The sequence below is a fragment of the Pelodiscus sinensis genome, chromosome 1 (assembly GCF_049634645.1).
Source record: "Pelodiscus sinensis isolate JC-2024 chromosome 1, ASM4963464v1, whole genome shotgun sequence".
NCBI classification, from domain to species: Eukaryota; Metazoa; Chordata; order Testudines; family Trionychidae; genus Pelodiscus; species Pelodiscus sinensis.
Genome location: NC_134711.1, coordinates 37,439,808 through 37,458,092, shown reverse-complemented (window position 1 = coordinate 37,458,092; position 18,285 = coordinate 37,439,808). Strand labels below are relative to the sequence as shown.

Genomic DNA, 18,285 nt, shown 5'->3' with positions numbered 1-18,285 from the left:
AGCCAGTATGTATGACTTCAGACATATAAAGACTACAGGAAAATATTCTGTAGCGGGTGATATCTCTGGGAATGAGTCTTCTCTCATTTAGCATTAGTTTTACATTGGTGTAGCTTTAGTGGAGTGGCTCCTGATTTACACTGGGGTAAGTGAGAAAACAATCAGGCCCTCAGTCTTTCAGGAGAAATACTGGGTGAAATTCTGACTTAATTGAATTCAGTAGCAAAACTCTCTGATATCAGTGGGTCCAATGATTACTTTAACAGAATCTAGAACCTGAGGATAAGTTTACACTGCCACCTTACTACACAGCAACTTTCTGGCTCAGGGGTGTGAAAAAATGTCCTCCCACCCCCAAGTGCTGCAAGTTACAGTGTTATAAAGTGCCAGTGTAACTGGGCTTTCAGTGCTGGGAACCATGTTCTCAGCACTGTTAGCTACTCCCCTCATGGAGGTGGGAGGAGGCTCTCTCCCAGCGCTCCTGCCATGGCCACTCTTTCACTTTGAAGAGCTACATGACTGCACTGTTATTTTAGAAACGTAGACATAACCTAAGACATAAATTAATTGGTTAAAGTTGGTAGAGTGCGGTGAACACTCCAGTGTGGATAAATAAAAAGTGACTTTTAAATATTTGGTATTGAAATTGCAGTCATTTATAGGGGTTAGCCTGGATGGTTGTGGTCTGATCATGTAACACTTACTGGCTCCAGTCCTGTTGAAGTCACTTACAGGATTATTCATGTGAATAGGGGCATGAGGTACACGAGCTACAGCACCCATGGGGCACTGTGGCCCTCAGATTTATTTGACAAGCCAAAATGAAACTTTGGTTAAGAAATGTCAAAATGGTTTTGTTTCAATAAGAAATACAGAAGCAAAACATTTCAGATTTTTCCATTCTATGAATTTTATTGTTTCATTTCAATTTGGGATGAAAACTAATTTCAAAATATCAGTGTTTCCCCTGGGACTCAAATTTTGTCCGTCTCCGCTCATTGAAGGGAATCTGTATTGTAGCAGTAGCATTATAAGCAAAAGCAGACCTGACTTTTTATAGAGATTTGCCTTTGACTTCAGTAGGATCAGATGGGAACCCAGATAGATTGTGCTGTTTCTTGACCAGCAGTTCTCTTCATCTATGATCATTTTTGGCTTGCTACAGTTGCAGTAAAAATACACTGATTGACACATGAATTGCTATTGTTATATGCTATTTTCCCCTAAACTGCCCAACTTCCTGTGTTTGTACACACTGGTCTGTCAAGAAGACATTAAGGGTGTGTCTACACAGTAAAGTTATTTTGGAATAAGGGCCATGTGAGCGTCTATACTGCAATTCCATTATTTCAGTATTCTGACTTCTGTAAACCGCATTCTACGAAGAATGCCTATTCTAAAATAGCTATTTTGAAATTAGGCACACTCCGCTTCTGCTATTTTGAAATAGCCCCTCACCAGGGCCATCCTAAGTTATTCCTCCTGGGGCTCTAAATCGAGATAGCACATCTACATTAGGGAAGCCTGCCTCGGACTAATTTTGAGGCTTCTCTGCAGTGTAGATGCACTATTTCTAAATAAGGTATTTCGGAATAACTATTCTGGAATAGCTTATTCCGAAGTAACTGTGCAGTGTAGACATAGCCTGTCAGGATTTTAGGTTTGCAGATTATTAAATTCTGGTAAAGGAGATTTTCTTCTTTTACCATTGATGGATGGAGTAGGAATATACATGGGAGTGAATAATTAGTATGACATTAAACAAACTAGATTTACCTGCTGCTTGTGCTTAATAAGTTATTTTATTTTTACAGGTATCTCGTGACAAATTTAATGGGTGCTGACTTGAATAACATTGTAAAGTGCCAGAAGCTAACAGATGACCATATACAGTTTCTCATCTACCAGTTACTTAGAGGACTTAAGGTACAAGCTGCAACTGCATTATTGCATTTATTTTGTACTCAGCCACCAAAATGTTGTAATAATGAGAGTTTCATTCAAAAGAAAATGTTTAAATCCATGTTCAGAGCTGAATAGACTTACAAATACTCATGACACCTCTGGTGATTTATATTTATAAACCATACTAAATTTAGAACACTCGAGATTCCTTTCAGAACTGGAAAAAAGACCCTAATCCTTCTAATACTTACACACAAGTTTGACTTTACACATGTGAGTAGCGCTAATAATTTGAATGGGATTACTTGTGTGTAAAATTAAGAACCCCTGTAAGCATTTGCAACATTGAGGCTTATGATTTGTCAAATGGTATAATGGGATTATAATATTATAGTTTTACAATAAATTAACATATAATCTGCTCAGTTTGTATGTAAAATATGTCTGGGTTTTTTTAATTGTCGGTGCTGTAACTTCTCCCTTGGATACAAAAGTTGTTTTTTTTCTTGGATATTGACCTCAGTAATAAAGATCCAGGGGGGCTAATTATGCACTCTGCTGTTGATGATGTGCTGAGAAGATTAAAAACCGTGTTGGCTTTCATATCCCAGGGCTGAAGATAAGAAAAAAAATGCATCTTTTTACTTGTAAACTGATCAAAGCTTGATAAGAAGACACTGAAAGACAATACACATGACACCTCAGGGTTCTATTTTTAGTAATTTTTCAAAGTACCATTGCTCCTCAAACTTCAGGTAACTGGTATCTGAAATAGGGAACTGCTCTTTTTAAAACAGCCCTTACTCAGATTTCACCTGATCTTATGAGCATCCTAAGAATGTTTTTTCTCTTTCTTGTTGTTGTTGTGAAAAGCAAGAATTCTCTTTAAAATGTGCACATAAATACAGTTAAACTCCAGTGGTCCGGCTTCCAATGGTCCGGCACTTCTGATGGTCTGGCACCATCTGGAACCCGGAAGTGCTCCGGGCAGCCAGACAATTGGAACTGCTCTGCCCCCGGCTTCTCCGATTCAGCCGCTGGTCAGTTTCAGCAGCGGCTGACTTGGGGAAGTCTGGGGCAGAGCAGCTGGTGTGCTGCCGGGTTGGTCCCGCAGCGCCGAGGGGCGCAGCCTCCAGCCCAGACCCCTCATAGCCCCCACTTCCGATAGTCTGGCATATTTGATAATCCGGCACCCCCTGGGTCCTAAAGGTGCCGTATTATCGGACATATACTGTATATGCTTGTAATGAACTCACCACTCTGCTTCAATATAAATGCAGTTACATGGTCATATATTGTGTTTGTGAAGAGTCTAGCTTGTGGCAACGGTATGCATCTATTGACTTGCTGGCATGCAGGCCCACTGATGCAGGTGGGGACAAAGAGGTCAATTGCCCAGGGGCCTTGCCCACTGCCAGCGCAACATAGTTAAGGTGGGCTTTCTGCCTGCTCTCATTCCACACCACTCTTGAAAGAGGCTGGCATATCCCTGCGGCCTGTGGGAGGGGTGTCTTCATGCACTGTTCCCATTCTGGGAACTACAGTCAATGGGAGGTGCAGGAGTGATGTCTGCAGGCGAGGGCTGAGCAAAATACAGCCCGGGGGCCAAATCTGGCCCATGGACCACCCTGGCGGGACCCTCAGGCACACAGCTGCCACAGGTTTAAAGTGCAGTCTGGCGCCTCTCTGCTCTAGAGGAAGGGGGAAGCTTTGTGTGATCTCCCAACCCCAGCACAATCCTCAGCTCCTATTGGCCAGAAACAATTAGTCAATGGGAATTGACCCCAACCAATCTCTCAGCTCCTATTGGCTGGTTGTTCCCAGCCAATAGGAGCTGAGAGATTGGCCTCAGGGATGGGGGCAACGCAAGCCTCTTCCCCCTCCCGGATCTGAGAGTCACATGGAGGGAATAGCCTTCAGCTATAAGTGATCTGGGGCTGCAGCAGACAGGGAGCCCATCTTGCCTTGGGAGTGCTTGCCAGGAGATGCATAGGCTCCCAGCTGGAGCCTGCCTCTGGCACCCTTGCCCCTCCCGTACCCCAACTCCCTCACCCAGGTCACCATCCAAACCTTCTGCACTGTCCTGCCCCAAGTCCCAACTCCCTCCCTTCTGTACCCCCTCTTACAGCCCTCCCCAGGCCAGAATCCTATCCTGTAACCAAATACCCACCCAGACCCTGCACCCCAATCCTCTGACCGAGGTCACATCCCCTCCATCACCCAAACTCCCTCTTAGACCTCACATCATCTCTTGCACCCCAGTCCCTTACCCCGTGCATCCTTCTGCACCCAACCTCTATCCTAGACCCTGCACCTCCTCCACAGAAAAGTGCGGCCCTTGACCACTTTCCAAAATCTCGGAGTGGCCCTCCACCAAAAATTATTACCCACCACTGCTGCAGGCAGTCATGCATGGAGATCCCCATATCAACCCCACCTAGAAGCTGCTGCCAGAGGGATATGCCAGTCACTTTTGGGAGTCACCCAAGGTAAGCATGCCACTTACCCCTTTCTTCACCCCAACCCACTGCCCCAGTCTAGAGCCCACACCCAAACTCCCCGCAGAACCCGCAACTGCTCCTGTGCCCAAATGTCAGACAAACCATGTCCTCGTGTACTTGGCTTGTACAAGCATGGGGGGACCATTTACTGCCTTTGTGCCCAGGTCTGCTTGTGGTTTTCATGGTTATTTTTCTTGAAGTGTTCATATTTGAAAGAGAGAGAGAGAGAGAGAACACTTATGTCTTGGAGCAAGTCAGTGACACTTGTGCTATCTGCCTGTTAGCATTTGTGATTGCTGTTTAGACGGGACTGTTTCCTGACCGAAATCTGAACTCTTTATAAAACCGCCAGACATAGTGAAGAAAAACATATGAATAGAATAAGTGACTGTTACCTGTTATCCACTTTTTTCGAACCTTGGATTCTTAGCTTTTCTTTTTTTCTTTGTTCCACAGTATATTCACTCAGCTGGAATCATCCACCGGGTGAGTTCAGTTAGCCACAGAAAATAAATTAGTGCAGTGTGCACTGCCCAATGTAAGGCTTTATGTTGTCTTTATACTAATTTAACCTTGTTAGGTATGCACGACTAACTCTGTTTGTTCTGTTACAGGACTTGAAACCCAGTAACCTAGCTGTAAATGAAGACTGTGAATTAAGGGTAGGATTCATGCTATTGTGATGAAGGTTCTTGTAATATCTCTAGAAGTAGAACTTTTCTGTACCAATATTAATGGACATTTTTACATTAGTACACATCCAACTGTAAATAAAAATCCTCTTAATGCTAAAAAACAGACTAAGAAACACTTAGGTTAAAAATGGGCTTAGTTGATACTCAGTTGTTGGTGACAAGACTTGAGGATCTGGCCCCAGATGTTGAGGTGAAGCAGTACATATAGCAACTACCTTATATCTACAGGACATACACTTATAGAAGGTTGACAACAAGTAAACTGAGCTGAAAATATAAGAATGGTCCTTTGCTAATGCAAACACCAGCATTATCACCCGAGGTGTTCAAAAGTCACGAGTCGGGCCTCAAAAATTGTGATTTATTTAAAAAAAATAAAATGTAGATCTTTTTGAATCGCCTTCTGGATTGTTGTTGTTGATGTTGTTAACTGTTGTTTATAATTTGTATCATAGCACCCAGAACAAGAGTGGGCAAAAGGGCCTCTGTGGGCCGGATTCAGCCCACAGAGGCTCTATTGCTCCCCCCACTCCCAGGCCAATTAGGGCCTGGGGGCAGAGGAGTGCGCGAAGCCTTTTCTGCTCTGCTCCCACCTTGCAAGCAGCGCGCGGCACTTCAGAGCTCCATGTGCTCCTGGCAGGGAGGGAGGAGGCTGCATGTGCCTCCTCCCAAGGGGTGGGGGAGCACATGAAGCCTCCTCCAGCCCTGCCAGGAGTACGTGGGCAGGGTGAGGGGGAGAGCGGATTACAAAGTAATCAGGACTCTATAGTGCCTGTCTCCTGGCCACTCTTAAAGCTGCAGACACCCTGGAGAAGCCTTGTGGCAGGAAGCTGGCCTCATGAGCAGCATCTCACCGCGTGGCTCTCCCTGCCACAAGCCTTGCCACTCATGTCAGCCTCAAGACCCCCGCAACTCCCTGGCCCATGCAGGGAGCAGTCCCAGGACCCACCCAGGGGGACCAAGAGGCGAGCACCCTCCTGGTCCGGACTGGAGATCCTGTCCCTCCTCGAGCTGCGGGGCAAGGAGGAGTCCTTGTAGGATATCCAGGCCAAGTGCCACAACATGGACATCTATGACCTGATAGCCAAGTCCCTAACGGAGTGCGGACACTCACGTCCGGAATAAGGTTAAGGAGTTCCGCCGGGATATGTCCAGGCCAGAGAGCTCAGCTCACACTCAGGGGCAGGACCCCACATCTGCCCCTACTTCGATGAGCTGCACCAGATCGTGGGGGGTTTCAAAACGTCTTCCCCACCCGTCCTCATGGACTCTGGCTTGGAGACCCCTGTCATCGCCCAGTAGGAGGTCTCGGCGGAGGAGGAGCAGGAGAACCAGGGCCAGCTGGAGGCGGAGGAGGACATGGACACCGTGACCCTCTCCCTGGAGCCAGTGCCTGTGAGCCAAGATGTCTCTCAGGTCTCCTCAGACACCTGGGAGGGGGATCTTCAGGTGAGTGGTCTCTTTGTCACACACACAGGGCGGGGGAGACGGGCGCACAGGGGGTGGGGAGGTGAATGCTGCTCGGGCTGGACATCGTGCTGTGGTCCGTGCACGTGCAACCACATGCAGCACATGGACGCAGCAGGCAGCCCTAGAGCACAGCTTGGATCCTACTGCCAGGCTCAGGGGAGGCCACACAAGTCCTACTGGGGATGAGGGGGCTGCTACAGCTGAAAGCAGGCTAGCCACAAGGACACAGGCATGACCCCACACAGACAGAGAAGTGCTGCAAACAGCACATGAGCATGACTGCAAGTGCGAGGCAGCAGCCACTCCCGTAGACAGTGCTGCAAGCCACAGCTGTGTTTGCAGACCCCAGGGAGGCCCAGGCTGCTCCTGGCTCTTCTGCCACCCATAAGGGGATCCCACTGTGGCCGGACACTTCCCTTGACTGCTTGTCCATGGGCCGTGGGTGGGGGTGGGAAGCAAGCAGCACGGTCCTCTGGGCACATCAGGCCCGGCTCTTGTGAGACATGGCCCGCTTTGCAGGCCACACATGGCCTTGCTCCCGGGATATCCCCCTCTTCTGCCCTGAGGACTGTTGGTCGCTGCTCACAGAGGAGGACAAGGCCTCAGGGACAGTGTCTGCAGGGATGACTGACCACTTCTCCCTCTGTGCGTTCTCCACAGCCGGACCAACTGGGACTCGGGCGAGCCACACCACCGCAGCAAGCTGCAAGAGGCTGGGGGACCCAAAGATGCGCCAGGGTCCAAGAAGACCTCATGTGCCAGCATGTCAACTTCCTACGAGACATGCAGCAGACTCTGGCACAGAAGGTCTGCAAGGACTCTGAGTGGCGGAACCACGCATGGGACCAGCTCATGCAGCAGTGTGACAACATGTATGCCGTCATGTCGCGCATGATGGCACGCCTGCCTGATGCTGCTGCTCCTGGCTTCCACCCTCCTGTCCCCCTGCTATGCCCATTCCTCCTCCACCTGCCCCCCTGCTAGGCCTCTTCTCCCTTCCCAGGTGATGCCCATGCTCCCTCCCCAAGTGATGCCTATGTCTGCCCTCCCTGCCAACCCTGACCCTGCGCCACCCCCCCCCCCCCCGTTAACCCCCTGTGGTCCCCAGACCCACCCAACTCTGACGAGGTCCCCACACCAGAAGTGGCACATCTAGCTGCCCCCCCCCATGCTCCTTCCAGGCCTGAGCTCCCCTCTCCCTCTAGGTTATGAGCCTCCTCCCACTGCCTACCTTTTCTTAATGTTACATAAATACAGACTTTGTTTTGTGGAAAACCAAACAGGTGTGTTTATTGAGAAGTCAGGGAAGGGGCAAATGGCGAAGTTGTGTTGGGGAAAGGATAGAGCAGCAAGTCAGAGGCCCTTATTGGGGAGGCCCTGGGGAGACTTACTGGGGTCCTTGAGAGAACCTCTCCCTCAGGGCCTCCCAGATGCGCACCCCAGCCTGATGGGCCTGGCGAATGGCAGCTGTCCTTGGCTGCTCGAACACTCACCCTTCGCTGCCAGCGTCTATCCTCCACCCCAGGCGGAAGGCCTCCCCCTTCCTCTCTACAATGTTGTGGAGGACACAACATGCCACGACCTCCTCAGGGATGTTGTGCTTCCCCATGTTGAGGTGGATCAACTGGCACCGGAAGCGTGCCTTGAGGTGGCTGAAGGCACACTTGACCTGAATCCTGGCCTGGTTCAGGTTGCATTGAATTGATCCCTGTTGGATACAGGTGGCCGGTGTATGGCTTCATGAGCCACGGCATAAGGGAATAGGCTGCGTCCCCCACGATACACAATGGCATCTGCACATCTCCAACCTCAAAGCCCTGGCAGGGGAAGAATGTGCCAGCCTCCAGCTTGTGGTACAGGCTGCAGGCATCGTGTGTCCTGCCCGACCACTTGACAAAAATGTCCGTGAAGTGTCCACGGTGGTCACCCAGGGCCTGTAGCACCATAGAAAAGTAGCCCTTCCGATTAATGTATTGGGCCGCTCGATGGTCAGGTCCCATCATTCGCTCCGCCTCAGTTTGAGAACCCCAGGACAGCAAATCCAGCCACGATCGGGTCCAGGTCTCCCAGGCAGACGATCCTCCGCAGCAGGATCAAGTCGATGGCCCTCACCACCTGTGGAAGGAGACAAACAAACATACAAAACAGAGAATGAGAGAGGGAATGCCTGAGCCCTTGGGAAGTGCCCGCCCTCCTACCATCTCCCCCCCCAAACATCCCAGGAGACACCCCCATGAGGCCACTCCCCCAGCAGCAGGGCTGTATGAGGGCGGGACGGCACAACCCCCTGGCACTCGAAGCAACTGGTGACCTAAAGCCCTGCCTGAAGTGGTTCCAGGTGGCCTTTTATGCAAGAGGTCAGTCTGGATGCTTTTTGATGTGCTTTGGCAGTGTGGACGTGCTCTTTTGCAAGAAGTTTTTTCGGAAAATCTCTTCCGAAAAAAGCTTCTTCCGAAAGAAGCCTGCAGTCTAGATAAAGCTCCAGGGGGCGGATTTTTAAAAGTATTTAGGCACCTTTATTTCTCCTTATTTCAAAGGATGCTGATACCCCTGTTGATTGGGTTAATGGACAACATTTAAATTAGAATATTTCCCAACAGCACCTCTGCATTTAGGAATGCTTGTGCAGCACAGTCCTTGGTAGGACGTTGATTATCCCAAGAGAAGAAGTAGATACCAGAAAGCAAAGAAACACAAAGCTGAAATAACTTTTTTATGGACATAAGCTCTCCAAAAGGAGGGCATTCAGTGGACAACATTATGCCATCAAATGTGCATGGTATTTTTAAGAAAAATTCTCTTTTCATTTCAGTGGGGTGTTAGATGGAGCTTACAGGTGCCTTTCTTAGTGCCATCAAAATGTGCATGATTGAGTAGTTGCTATATGTGCTACAAGGCCTATGCACAAACAGGTTAGCTAAGGGAACATTAGGGAATCTGTGAGTAATACAGAGGGTGCTTTTAACATGCTATAGACTGATGTTTTGGGGCATTGGCATTTTATACTTATACACTTTAGATGTGATTTTCCCTGTTGATATTCTTCAGCTCTGATATACTAGCTGTGATTATTGCTATAGCAATGCTAGTAATGAAAGTAATCTTACAGGAAAATTAAACTTAAAGTCAAATTCAGAGTTTGTGTAAAAGGGTCCAATTCCACTTGTGCTCCAGTTCTACCAGCATAGTACCATGGGGAGATCCTGGCACCAGCACATAGCCCCGATGACTTTAATGGGTACTGCATAAGTTGAGCCATTGACATTAAGACCAGGTTCTTAATTATTAAAGTACAGGCAGTCCCCGGGTTACGTACAAGATAGGGACTGTAGGTTTGTTCTTAAGTTGAATTTGTATGTAAGTTGGAACTGGTACATATTGTAGGGGAAACTCTAGCCAAACATTTCTCCAGAGCTCAGTTTTATTCTTCCACACCTCACTTCCCTCAATCCTTTATTCTCAAGCTGAGGTGTCTGCTGAGAAAAGCCGCTCTGTGTCTCCCTCATCTGCTGGGGAGGAGGGCGCTAGCTTCGCGTCTCCCTGGTCTGCTGGGGGGAACCAGCTAGTGCGGGGTTGCCTCACCTCGTTTGTAAGTAGGGATCCGATGTAAGTCAGATCCATGTAACCCGGGGACCGCCTGTAGTACATCTTTCTTGGTGTTACCAAAAAGCATGAGATGGGGAGAAATCTTAAACTGGGTATGAAATGTTGAGGGTCCAGTTCATTTCAAGATGAGGTGTTCTGACTGCTGAAGTAAGCCAAAAGTAAAGAACAGGGAACAAATCAGCTTCTGTAATAAAAAATAATGAGAAATCCTGTTTTTTTTTTCTTCTGTAGATTTTAGACTTTGGCTTAGCTCGACAAACTGATGATGAAATGACTGGATATGTAGCAACAAGATGGTACAGAGCTCCGGAAATTATGTTAAACTGGATGCATTATAATCAAACAGGTAAAGGAAGGTACTTATTTTTAAACTACAAACAGTATAGTCACAACAGGGAAAAAAACAACTGCATTTAACCATTTTTATGTTTATCTTGCATATCCTTCCCTCCTTATTTTTGACAGTTGACATTTGGTCAGTGGGATGCATCATGGCAGAGTTACTGAAAGGCAAGGCTCTTTTTCCAGGAAACGACTGTATCCTTAACATAAAATGCAGTTACATGATGTGCAAATGCACTGCAGTTCTTTCTGTTCTCTAACCACCAACATGTTCTCCAGGCTCCATTTGTCAGGTAACAAACCTTCGATACAGCAAACAGAGTTGCTAATTGTTCAGCTTGCAGCTGACCATAACAGCCGTCAAAAGAAAAAGCAATAACATGTTCTTAAACCACAAGAAGCTACATGCAATCTTTATTTTATGCCTGATATTTAAATAATGACCTACTTGCAGGATTGATTTCTTCCATTTGTGCTGCTTCTTAAAAAACAATTAGAATTAATATGCATTAAGTATGTTAAGGAGCAGGTATTTGGCTAATGGTGTAACCAATACAATTTGCATCAACTACATGATTAGTAGAAAAGGAGAGGGGCTCTGCAGAGCTGCAGTGCAAGTGGCTCCTGGAGCTGGCGTGATCCTGGACTGAACTTGCACTAGCTCTGGGACCGCTGCGGCTCTGCCTTTTAAATGTAGTAAGAGCTGCTGGGCTCTTACTACACTTAAAAGGCAGAGCTGCAGCAAGGGTAGGTTCAGGACCCAGCGTGAGCTGGGACTGAGCAGTCCCGGCTCACTCTGGGTCCCAAACTACTGTACCTCTGCCTCTCCTGCCCCTCTCCCCTGCCCCACAGAACTTTTAACCCAGTTCCCCCCAGCACCAGCTCCTGTTAACCTCCCACTTTGTCTCTGACACAGAAGCAGCAAGGGGAGGAGTGAGTAGTTGAGTTGTGACTTGATTACCCAATAAGCCTAGGCTTATCGGGTAGAGGACTACTCAACTAGTTGCTTACATCCCTAATATGCATGTCACTTAGGCTACATCTACACTTCAGTGCTCTTTCGGGATACTAGAGGAATCCCAAAATAGCTATTCTGTGTATCTTGAGCGCACCCCTTATTTCGAAATATAATGGGCTCGCTATTCCAACGTCCATGTCCCTGTCCAAGAGGAATAAGGGACGTTTCGGAATAATGATTTATTTCAAAATGAGTGCTGTGTAGATAGTGCCAAATTTCAAAATAAGCTATTTTGAAATAACATCGAAATAAGATAAGCAATTTTCATAGCTCAAATTGCGTATCTGATTTTGACCTACAGTGCAGGGTAGACACACACTTATTGTTATAAAATTGGTGTTTCTATTTGTGTAAACGAGAGACAAAAATCCCACAGTCCAGTATAAAGTAGTGGAATTGTTATTGTTCATGGTGCAAAATTAATGGACTCTATTGCAGCCTTTCTTGTTTCTCTGCCTGATAAGGCAGAAAAAGCAGTTGCAGGGTAGAGTAGAATAATACTAAAAGGAAATGCAGAGGAAATAAAAATGGAGACTGTAGATAAACAAATGATTGTGAGATCACATCAGAAAACCTCATTGCATCTGAAACAGGAGTATAGTATACATCAGATTCTATTGTGTTCCACACTGAGGGCATGTCTATACTACTGTCCTAACTCGACCTATGTTAGGTGAATTCACAGTCGCCACAGTCGTTCTGCGGTGGCTGATGTCCAACACTCTTTCTGTTGGTGATACATGTCCTCACCAGGAGAACTTCCGCTAACTGAAGAGGGACAGTGTCTGGAACTGAGAGCTAGGGCTCCCCCCAAGTGCCACCGGGGCTTCTTGCCTCCTGGAGCGGGAAGCAGGGAGCCTCTGAGCAGCAGCCCAGTGGGGTTGTAGAGCAAAGGGCAGCCAGGCTCTAGCTGCCTGGCTTTCTAGTCAGTTTCTGGAGCCTGAAATTGGTTGTCTGATGTGTATTTTTTTCAAAAAATAGGATATTTTTGCATACTATGGACTTACTAGTTTTTTCACTTGCAAAATGCAATCTAGGATTATAGTGTTTCAGTAAGACTTTAAATTAATCTTGACTCATTAGAGAAAGGGTTAGTATGGTTCACTTTCCAGATCATATACTAACTCAGAATATGTACATTTTAAACATATGGGTGTCGTCCTACATGCTTTTGTTCCTCTGCAAATCGGGTTTAATATGTAACCCATTCAGAATTCTCCACTCAGTCCGCAAGTCAGCAGTCATCCTGTTCAGCAAAGCCCACGGACATGAGCTGAAATTGTTAAGCACATATGTAAGTCCTATCCAGCTCAAAGTTAGGTGTATGACTTGGTTGCACTGGGACTTTGCACTGCTGGTAGCATTTTACATTCACATTCTACAGATATAAATGAATACACAAGGTTCTGGGCAGTGGAGAATAAGACACTGTCCCTAATCTTCAGTTAGTGTAATTGGCTAACCCCACTGCAGTCAGTAGAGCTCCCTGAGGATCTCCCTGCAGGAGTTTAGGGTTTATTTAAACATACAAGGCTTGTCTGTGGCTTACTTTTACTATCTTTCCTGGAGTTTTCTTGAATACTTGCAGATATTGACCAACTAAAGAGAATAATGGAAGTTGTAGGAACACCCAGTCCTGAACTTCTTAAGAAAATATCATCGGAACATGTGAGTTCACCATTCCATAAATTTGCTGATTTATCCATTTACTTTTCCATAGTACAGGTTGAACCTTTCTAGTCCGGCTCCCTCAGGACCTGACTGGTGCCAAACCAGAGAATTTGCTGAACCACATGAGGTCAATTTTGTCTAGCAGCATTACCAACAGTTCCACTGCTTACTGGGCTCTTAGAAGATATTTAGGGGTAAATTGGAGCTAAGTAATAGCACTGAATAGTGAGAGCCAGGAATGGTGGCTATAAACAAACTTTATGGGACTGTGGCAAACTTGGCTATCCCTATGGTAAGTGGACATCCAGCTAATTAAAATCATGCTGCACCACAGATGTTGCCAGACCAGAGAGTGCCAGACTAGAGAGGTTTAATTTGTAATTGGTTTGGCACGTCATTGGTTGTGTTTGATAGCATGCTGCTTAATTCCAAATATGAAAATCTGTTTAAAATACTCGCTATTTTGCTACTAGTGGCAACATTCAGTAAGTGGAATAAAATGTTTCCAATGTAACTTTCAAGATTTCATCTTTCAATGAGACTTATTTCCTAAATCACTTAGGTGCTCTTGAATATGTTAATAGCTCTGACAGTTTAGCTGTTAGTCTGTATCTTTAAAAATGAGTAGTCCTATGCCACCTACCTTTGTTAGTCTTGAAAATGTTAGTGATTGTTTTTACAAGCACTAAAACTAATCATTGATTATGTAAGAATGTATTCAGTAATCTTACAGTCAATTTGGATGATTCTTTGTTTTGGTACTGAACTTTGAAAAATAAATATTGATGTTTGCCAAACAGCATGAAATTATCAACTGAATTCTGTTTAGTTTTTGCACCTTCAGTTCTTGAGATAGATTCAAACAAAAATGCTGGATCCAAACATCACTATGTTCTGTATATGTTTGTGTCTTTTGGGTCCTAGTCTTGAGGCTCATGTGCACTCATCTTTCCTGTCTATTTATATGGGATCTGCTTTTATAATTTTAGAATTGAAGTCATAATTTGATCATTAAAACTCTACATATAAGGTGCATATAAAGCAGTAGCAATAGAGGTTCCAGGAGAGTCTGAAGGAGAATTAATTAGCTGAAAGTTGTGACCTGGGTTGGCCTGTCAAGGCATTGAAATGCTATGTTCATGGGCACAATGTCATAAACATTTGGTGAGAGAAATCACAGCACATTTACACCACCTCAGCAATAACAGCTTTGGCTCAGATCATTTATTTTACTGTACATTGCATATATAGAGCTCACTCCTTAGTTATATCTGACTCCCGTTACACTTTCCCCTGCTCTTGGTGTAGTCCCTGGAGGAAGTGAGAGCAGCCACATTTGCATGCTTATAACATTGTTGGGCAGATCTCAAGGAGAAAGAATACATCTTTGGTGGAACAGTCTGTGTGGTCATAAGTCCAGCTTCAGAGGTGCTCATTGCCATGAGCTTAAAAAAAAGAATGGATGGACTGTCACATATTTGTTACATAGTCAATATTTTCCCCTCTGTTTAATGTGCTACTCTAAGGCTTAATGCAGAATATAAGAACTGTGTAGGTGACAAGTAAATAAAGCTGGTCTAACACCTTTTTGCTAATTTGCTGGATTTCTAACACTGCTTTATTTCTCACCGTCTGTGAAAGCTATTCTTGTATTCCTTTGTGTGTTTTATTTATCTTCTTTGCACTTAACTTACCAGTCCATTTATATTTGTTGAACAATTGAAGAAACTAGGTAGGTGAGCACTTTTATTGCACCCTCCAGCTGTTTATTTAAATAAAATGTAACTGTTATGTACTTGGAGCATCCCCACAGTTTGTGGGCACTCAGGCTCCTGGGAAGTATTGATGAAGAAATTGATGATTAGTTGGCTCCCCTTCATACCCTGTGCAGAGAGATTGGGTCAGTCAGGCACTGCAGGGAGGACTCCTCAGTACCTGGTCGCTTGGTTTTTCTTGAGGCCACACGTCTGAGCTTTGCACCTATGTTAGGTTCAGCGATGTATATCTACTATATGTTTGAAAGAGTTTGTCTGGCCTCCATTCGTACTTTACCCAAAGAGCAACAGCTTTGTGTTCCCAGCTACACTCCACTCAAGGCAAGATCAAGACTTAAATGGAGAATCCCCAAACCCATTTTCAATGATAAACAGAGGATTAAAGAACTGGAAAAATAAAGGGATCTTTTATATAAACTTTACCAGATGTTTTAGAACAAGTTTCCAAGTCAGTTTACAGATGTGATGTCTTAATTTGGGGTTAGGCCAAAATCTCACTTTCACTATTTCCAAATTCAGAATTATTTAAATACTCTGGTCTCCCTGGGTGGGTTTCTGTGGAATGACAAGCGCATGAAGGAAAGATTGGTGAGTAAACCAAGATGCAGCCAAATTGATATTGGTCTCATTTGGATGTAGCCTGAAAACAAAACAGTCCTGGCTCCCTGCAATCACAGATGGATTCTTGACATGTGGAATGGGATATGAATAAATCAGCACAGATTAGGCACAACTGTGGTCAGATGCCCAGGTATCTGATGATTTCTGTTGGGTAATGGTTGATTTATTTACCTTAGTCTAGGGGTGTCCAAACTTTTTTCAAAGAGGGCCAGATTTGATGAAGTGAACATGCGTGAGGGCCGACCATTTTGCCTGACATTCTTTGAACCATTAAAATTAAATGCAAATTAACTATTTTATGCAAAGTTTATTGCAAACGGCATACTTTTCATTGTCACATGGATGACAAATCTAAACAGGTGTTAAATCACTCTGCCTTTCATATCTGAAGGCCAGATGAAAAAAAAATCCAGGAAGCTGAAATATATGTCAGGAACATTGTAACCTTAACAGGAACATTGTAAACATTACATATTATTGGTAATAAAGGTTGTCTGTCAACTTTTAAGTTAAAAAAATATGAACAGGAACATAACACCAAGTATACATGTTGTGTCCAAATATATTTATAACTGATTTAGACCAACTGACATTAACTGAGATTTTACAATGTATTCATCTCAATACATATGGATTCGTTGGGGGCCATAGAAGATAGATATTGCCAAATTACCTGTGGGGCCGTATTAAACCGGAACACGGGCCGCAATTGGCCCGCGGGCCGGACTTTGGACATGCCTGCCTTAGTCTGTAGTTTCCATGCAAGAAAGGGTAACTGCATAGCAAGTTATATCAAGATGTGCCCCTAAAGCTCTGATTCTTTGAAGTGATGACCTGTCTTAGCACCCATGGGAATAGCTCATGCTCAGCATCATCTCCCAAGAGTGCCCAACACTCTGCAGGGATGTATTCTCATGTCACGGAGAGAAAAGGGGAATGAATCCTGTTCTCTGTCCTTTAAACCTAGGTCATCTGTAGATGACTGGCTACTGCTGGTAAGAACAATCATACTTTTTAGAAAACTGAGCTTCCAGCCTCCTTAGTAAAATGGGTAAAATTTGTTGAAATATGATGCTAATGGCAGCCATTCTGGTTTCATAATTTTTTTGTCTGTAAGATAAAGATTTAGCCCTGTACTGGGATACATTTTGAATGGATACTGTATCTTAGAATGACCTCTCAAAATACTAAAGTATTTTTTGTTTTAGTGCATAACAATTGAAAAGCTTAAAAAAGATCGTGGGGAAATTAGAGAAATATCAGTAATGTGTTGTCACACAGAGAGAGAACTGAGTAAAGATCAGGATTCCCTTTCTTCAGTGGCTATATTCTGACTCACAATAACCCAATAACCTCTTATCACTGTGAAAGAAAGGATGCGCAGGGCCAACTTATCCTGAAGGGGAGGAAAACACATCTTAGTGCCTTCTCTCTGACCAGGAGACATGGAGTTGGTCAGCTTGAGCACCACTTTTAGCAGCTCTTTGCATCTTCGGTCCCTCCTCTTGTCTTCTGTGAGGCCCTGGAGGATTACTCAGTTTCCTACAGTAACAAGTGCTGAGGGGAAATAACCCATGTGTAGAGAAGAGAGCTGATCAGGACTGAACAACCTTTCTTAAAGAAACCACAATTTGCCTGGAGCCTCTTTTTCATGTGTACAGGGCTGTTCTGTCCTCTTTCCTTTGACAATTCCATTTTCAGAGCTATCATCTACCAGGGTCTGACTGTTTACCCTCAAAATCCTCCTCTAGTCTCCTCTGTCCCATAATCAGCAGGTCACCAGCGTATCAGCTTGGACATCAGGAAAGCAATGTCTTCAATTGTGTCAGGTCCCAGCACCTTGCCTGGAATATGTGGGTTGGGCAGCTGAATATGTGCTGTGTGGCTGTCTCTAAGTTGGGGGTCCTGAGGATTCTAGTTCACCCCATGGCCATGGAGCCAACGCAAGCTACAAAAAGTCCTGAGGGGCTGCACCTTGGAGGCATCTTAAGTTGGGATTTGATTCTTAGTCAATTAAACATTAGTGTGATGGTGGTGAGCTGGATAGGAAGGGTAATCGCTCTTTGCCAGTGGTAACTGAAAGTTACATGTGGCAGACAGGATGGTATTTTAGGGTTAATGGTGATAATCAGCTAGGCAGGCAGATAAAAACATAAGCAAATGTTTCCATGTGAAATAATTTTAACTTTAAGGAGAAAATTCACCTTTTATAACCTCTTGCCCGTGGCCTTTATAAGACCTATAAAGGTGATTGAGTGCATCTAGACACCCACACATACACAATAAGTTTGTATAGACAATGTCTACCTTAAATAGGACACCTAGCAATTAGATTATTTTCCAGAGTTGCCATGCTTACTGTTGAGCAAAAATGTAATCTGTATATGCCTTGATTTATTCCCAGGCTAGAAAATACATTGAATCTCTACCATATATGCCTCAGCAGGATTTGAAAGCAGTATTTCGTGGTGCCAACCCATTAGGTAAGAATTTTTAAGGCCTTTCAGACTGATGTCATTTGGTTCTTTCACAAGCATCTGAGCTCAGGTTTTACTGTGTACTAAAGCCAACTGACTAACAATGGAGCACAATACCATAAGCATTCCCAAACATCTTGATTTGGATGTTTACTCTTGATTTACTCTGATGAAACCTATTCAGACCCTTTTCTTGGTAGGAAG

At 44.9% G+C, this 18,285-nt stretch overlaps 1 protein-coding gene across 1 annotated transcript in view; it reads left to right on the top strand.

Annotated features, from left to right (window-relative positions):
• The window catches only part of LOC102462429 (mitogen-activated protein kinase 11), a 57,629-nt gene that overhangs the window by 25,561 nt on the left and 13,783 nt on the right, over positions 1-18,285 (top strand). Inside the window, exons 4-10 of the mRNA XM_075928230.1 lie at positions 1,815-1,926; positions 4,863-4,892; positions 5,021-5,068; positions 10,409-10,523; positions 10,643-10,714; positions 13,126-13,205; positions 18,009-18,087. Of these exons, the coding sequence (XP_075784345.1) occupies positions 1,815-1,926; positions 4,863-4,892; positions 5,021-5,068; positions 10,409-10,523; positions 10,643-10,714; positions 13,126-13,205; positions 18,009-18,087 (536 nt within the window). The remainder of the gene's footprint in view (positions 1-1,814; positions 1,927-4,862; positions 4,893-5,020; positions 5,069-10,408; positions 10,524-10,642; positions 10,715-13,125; positions 13,206-18,008; positions 18,088-18,285) is intronic.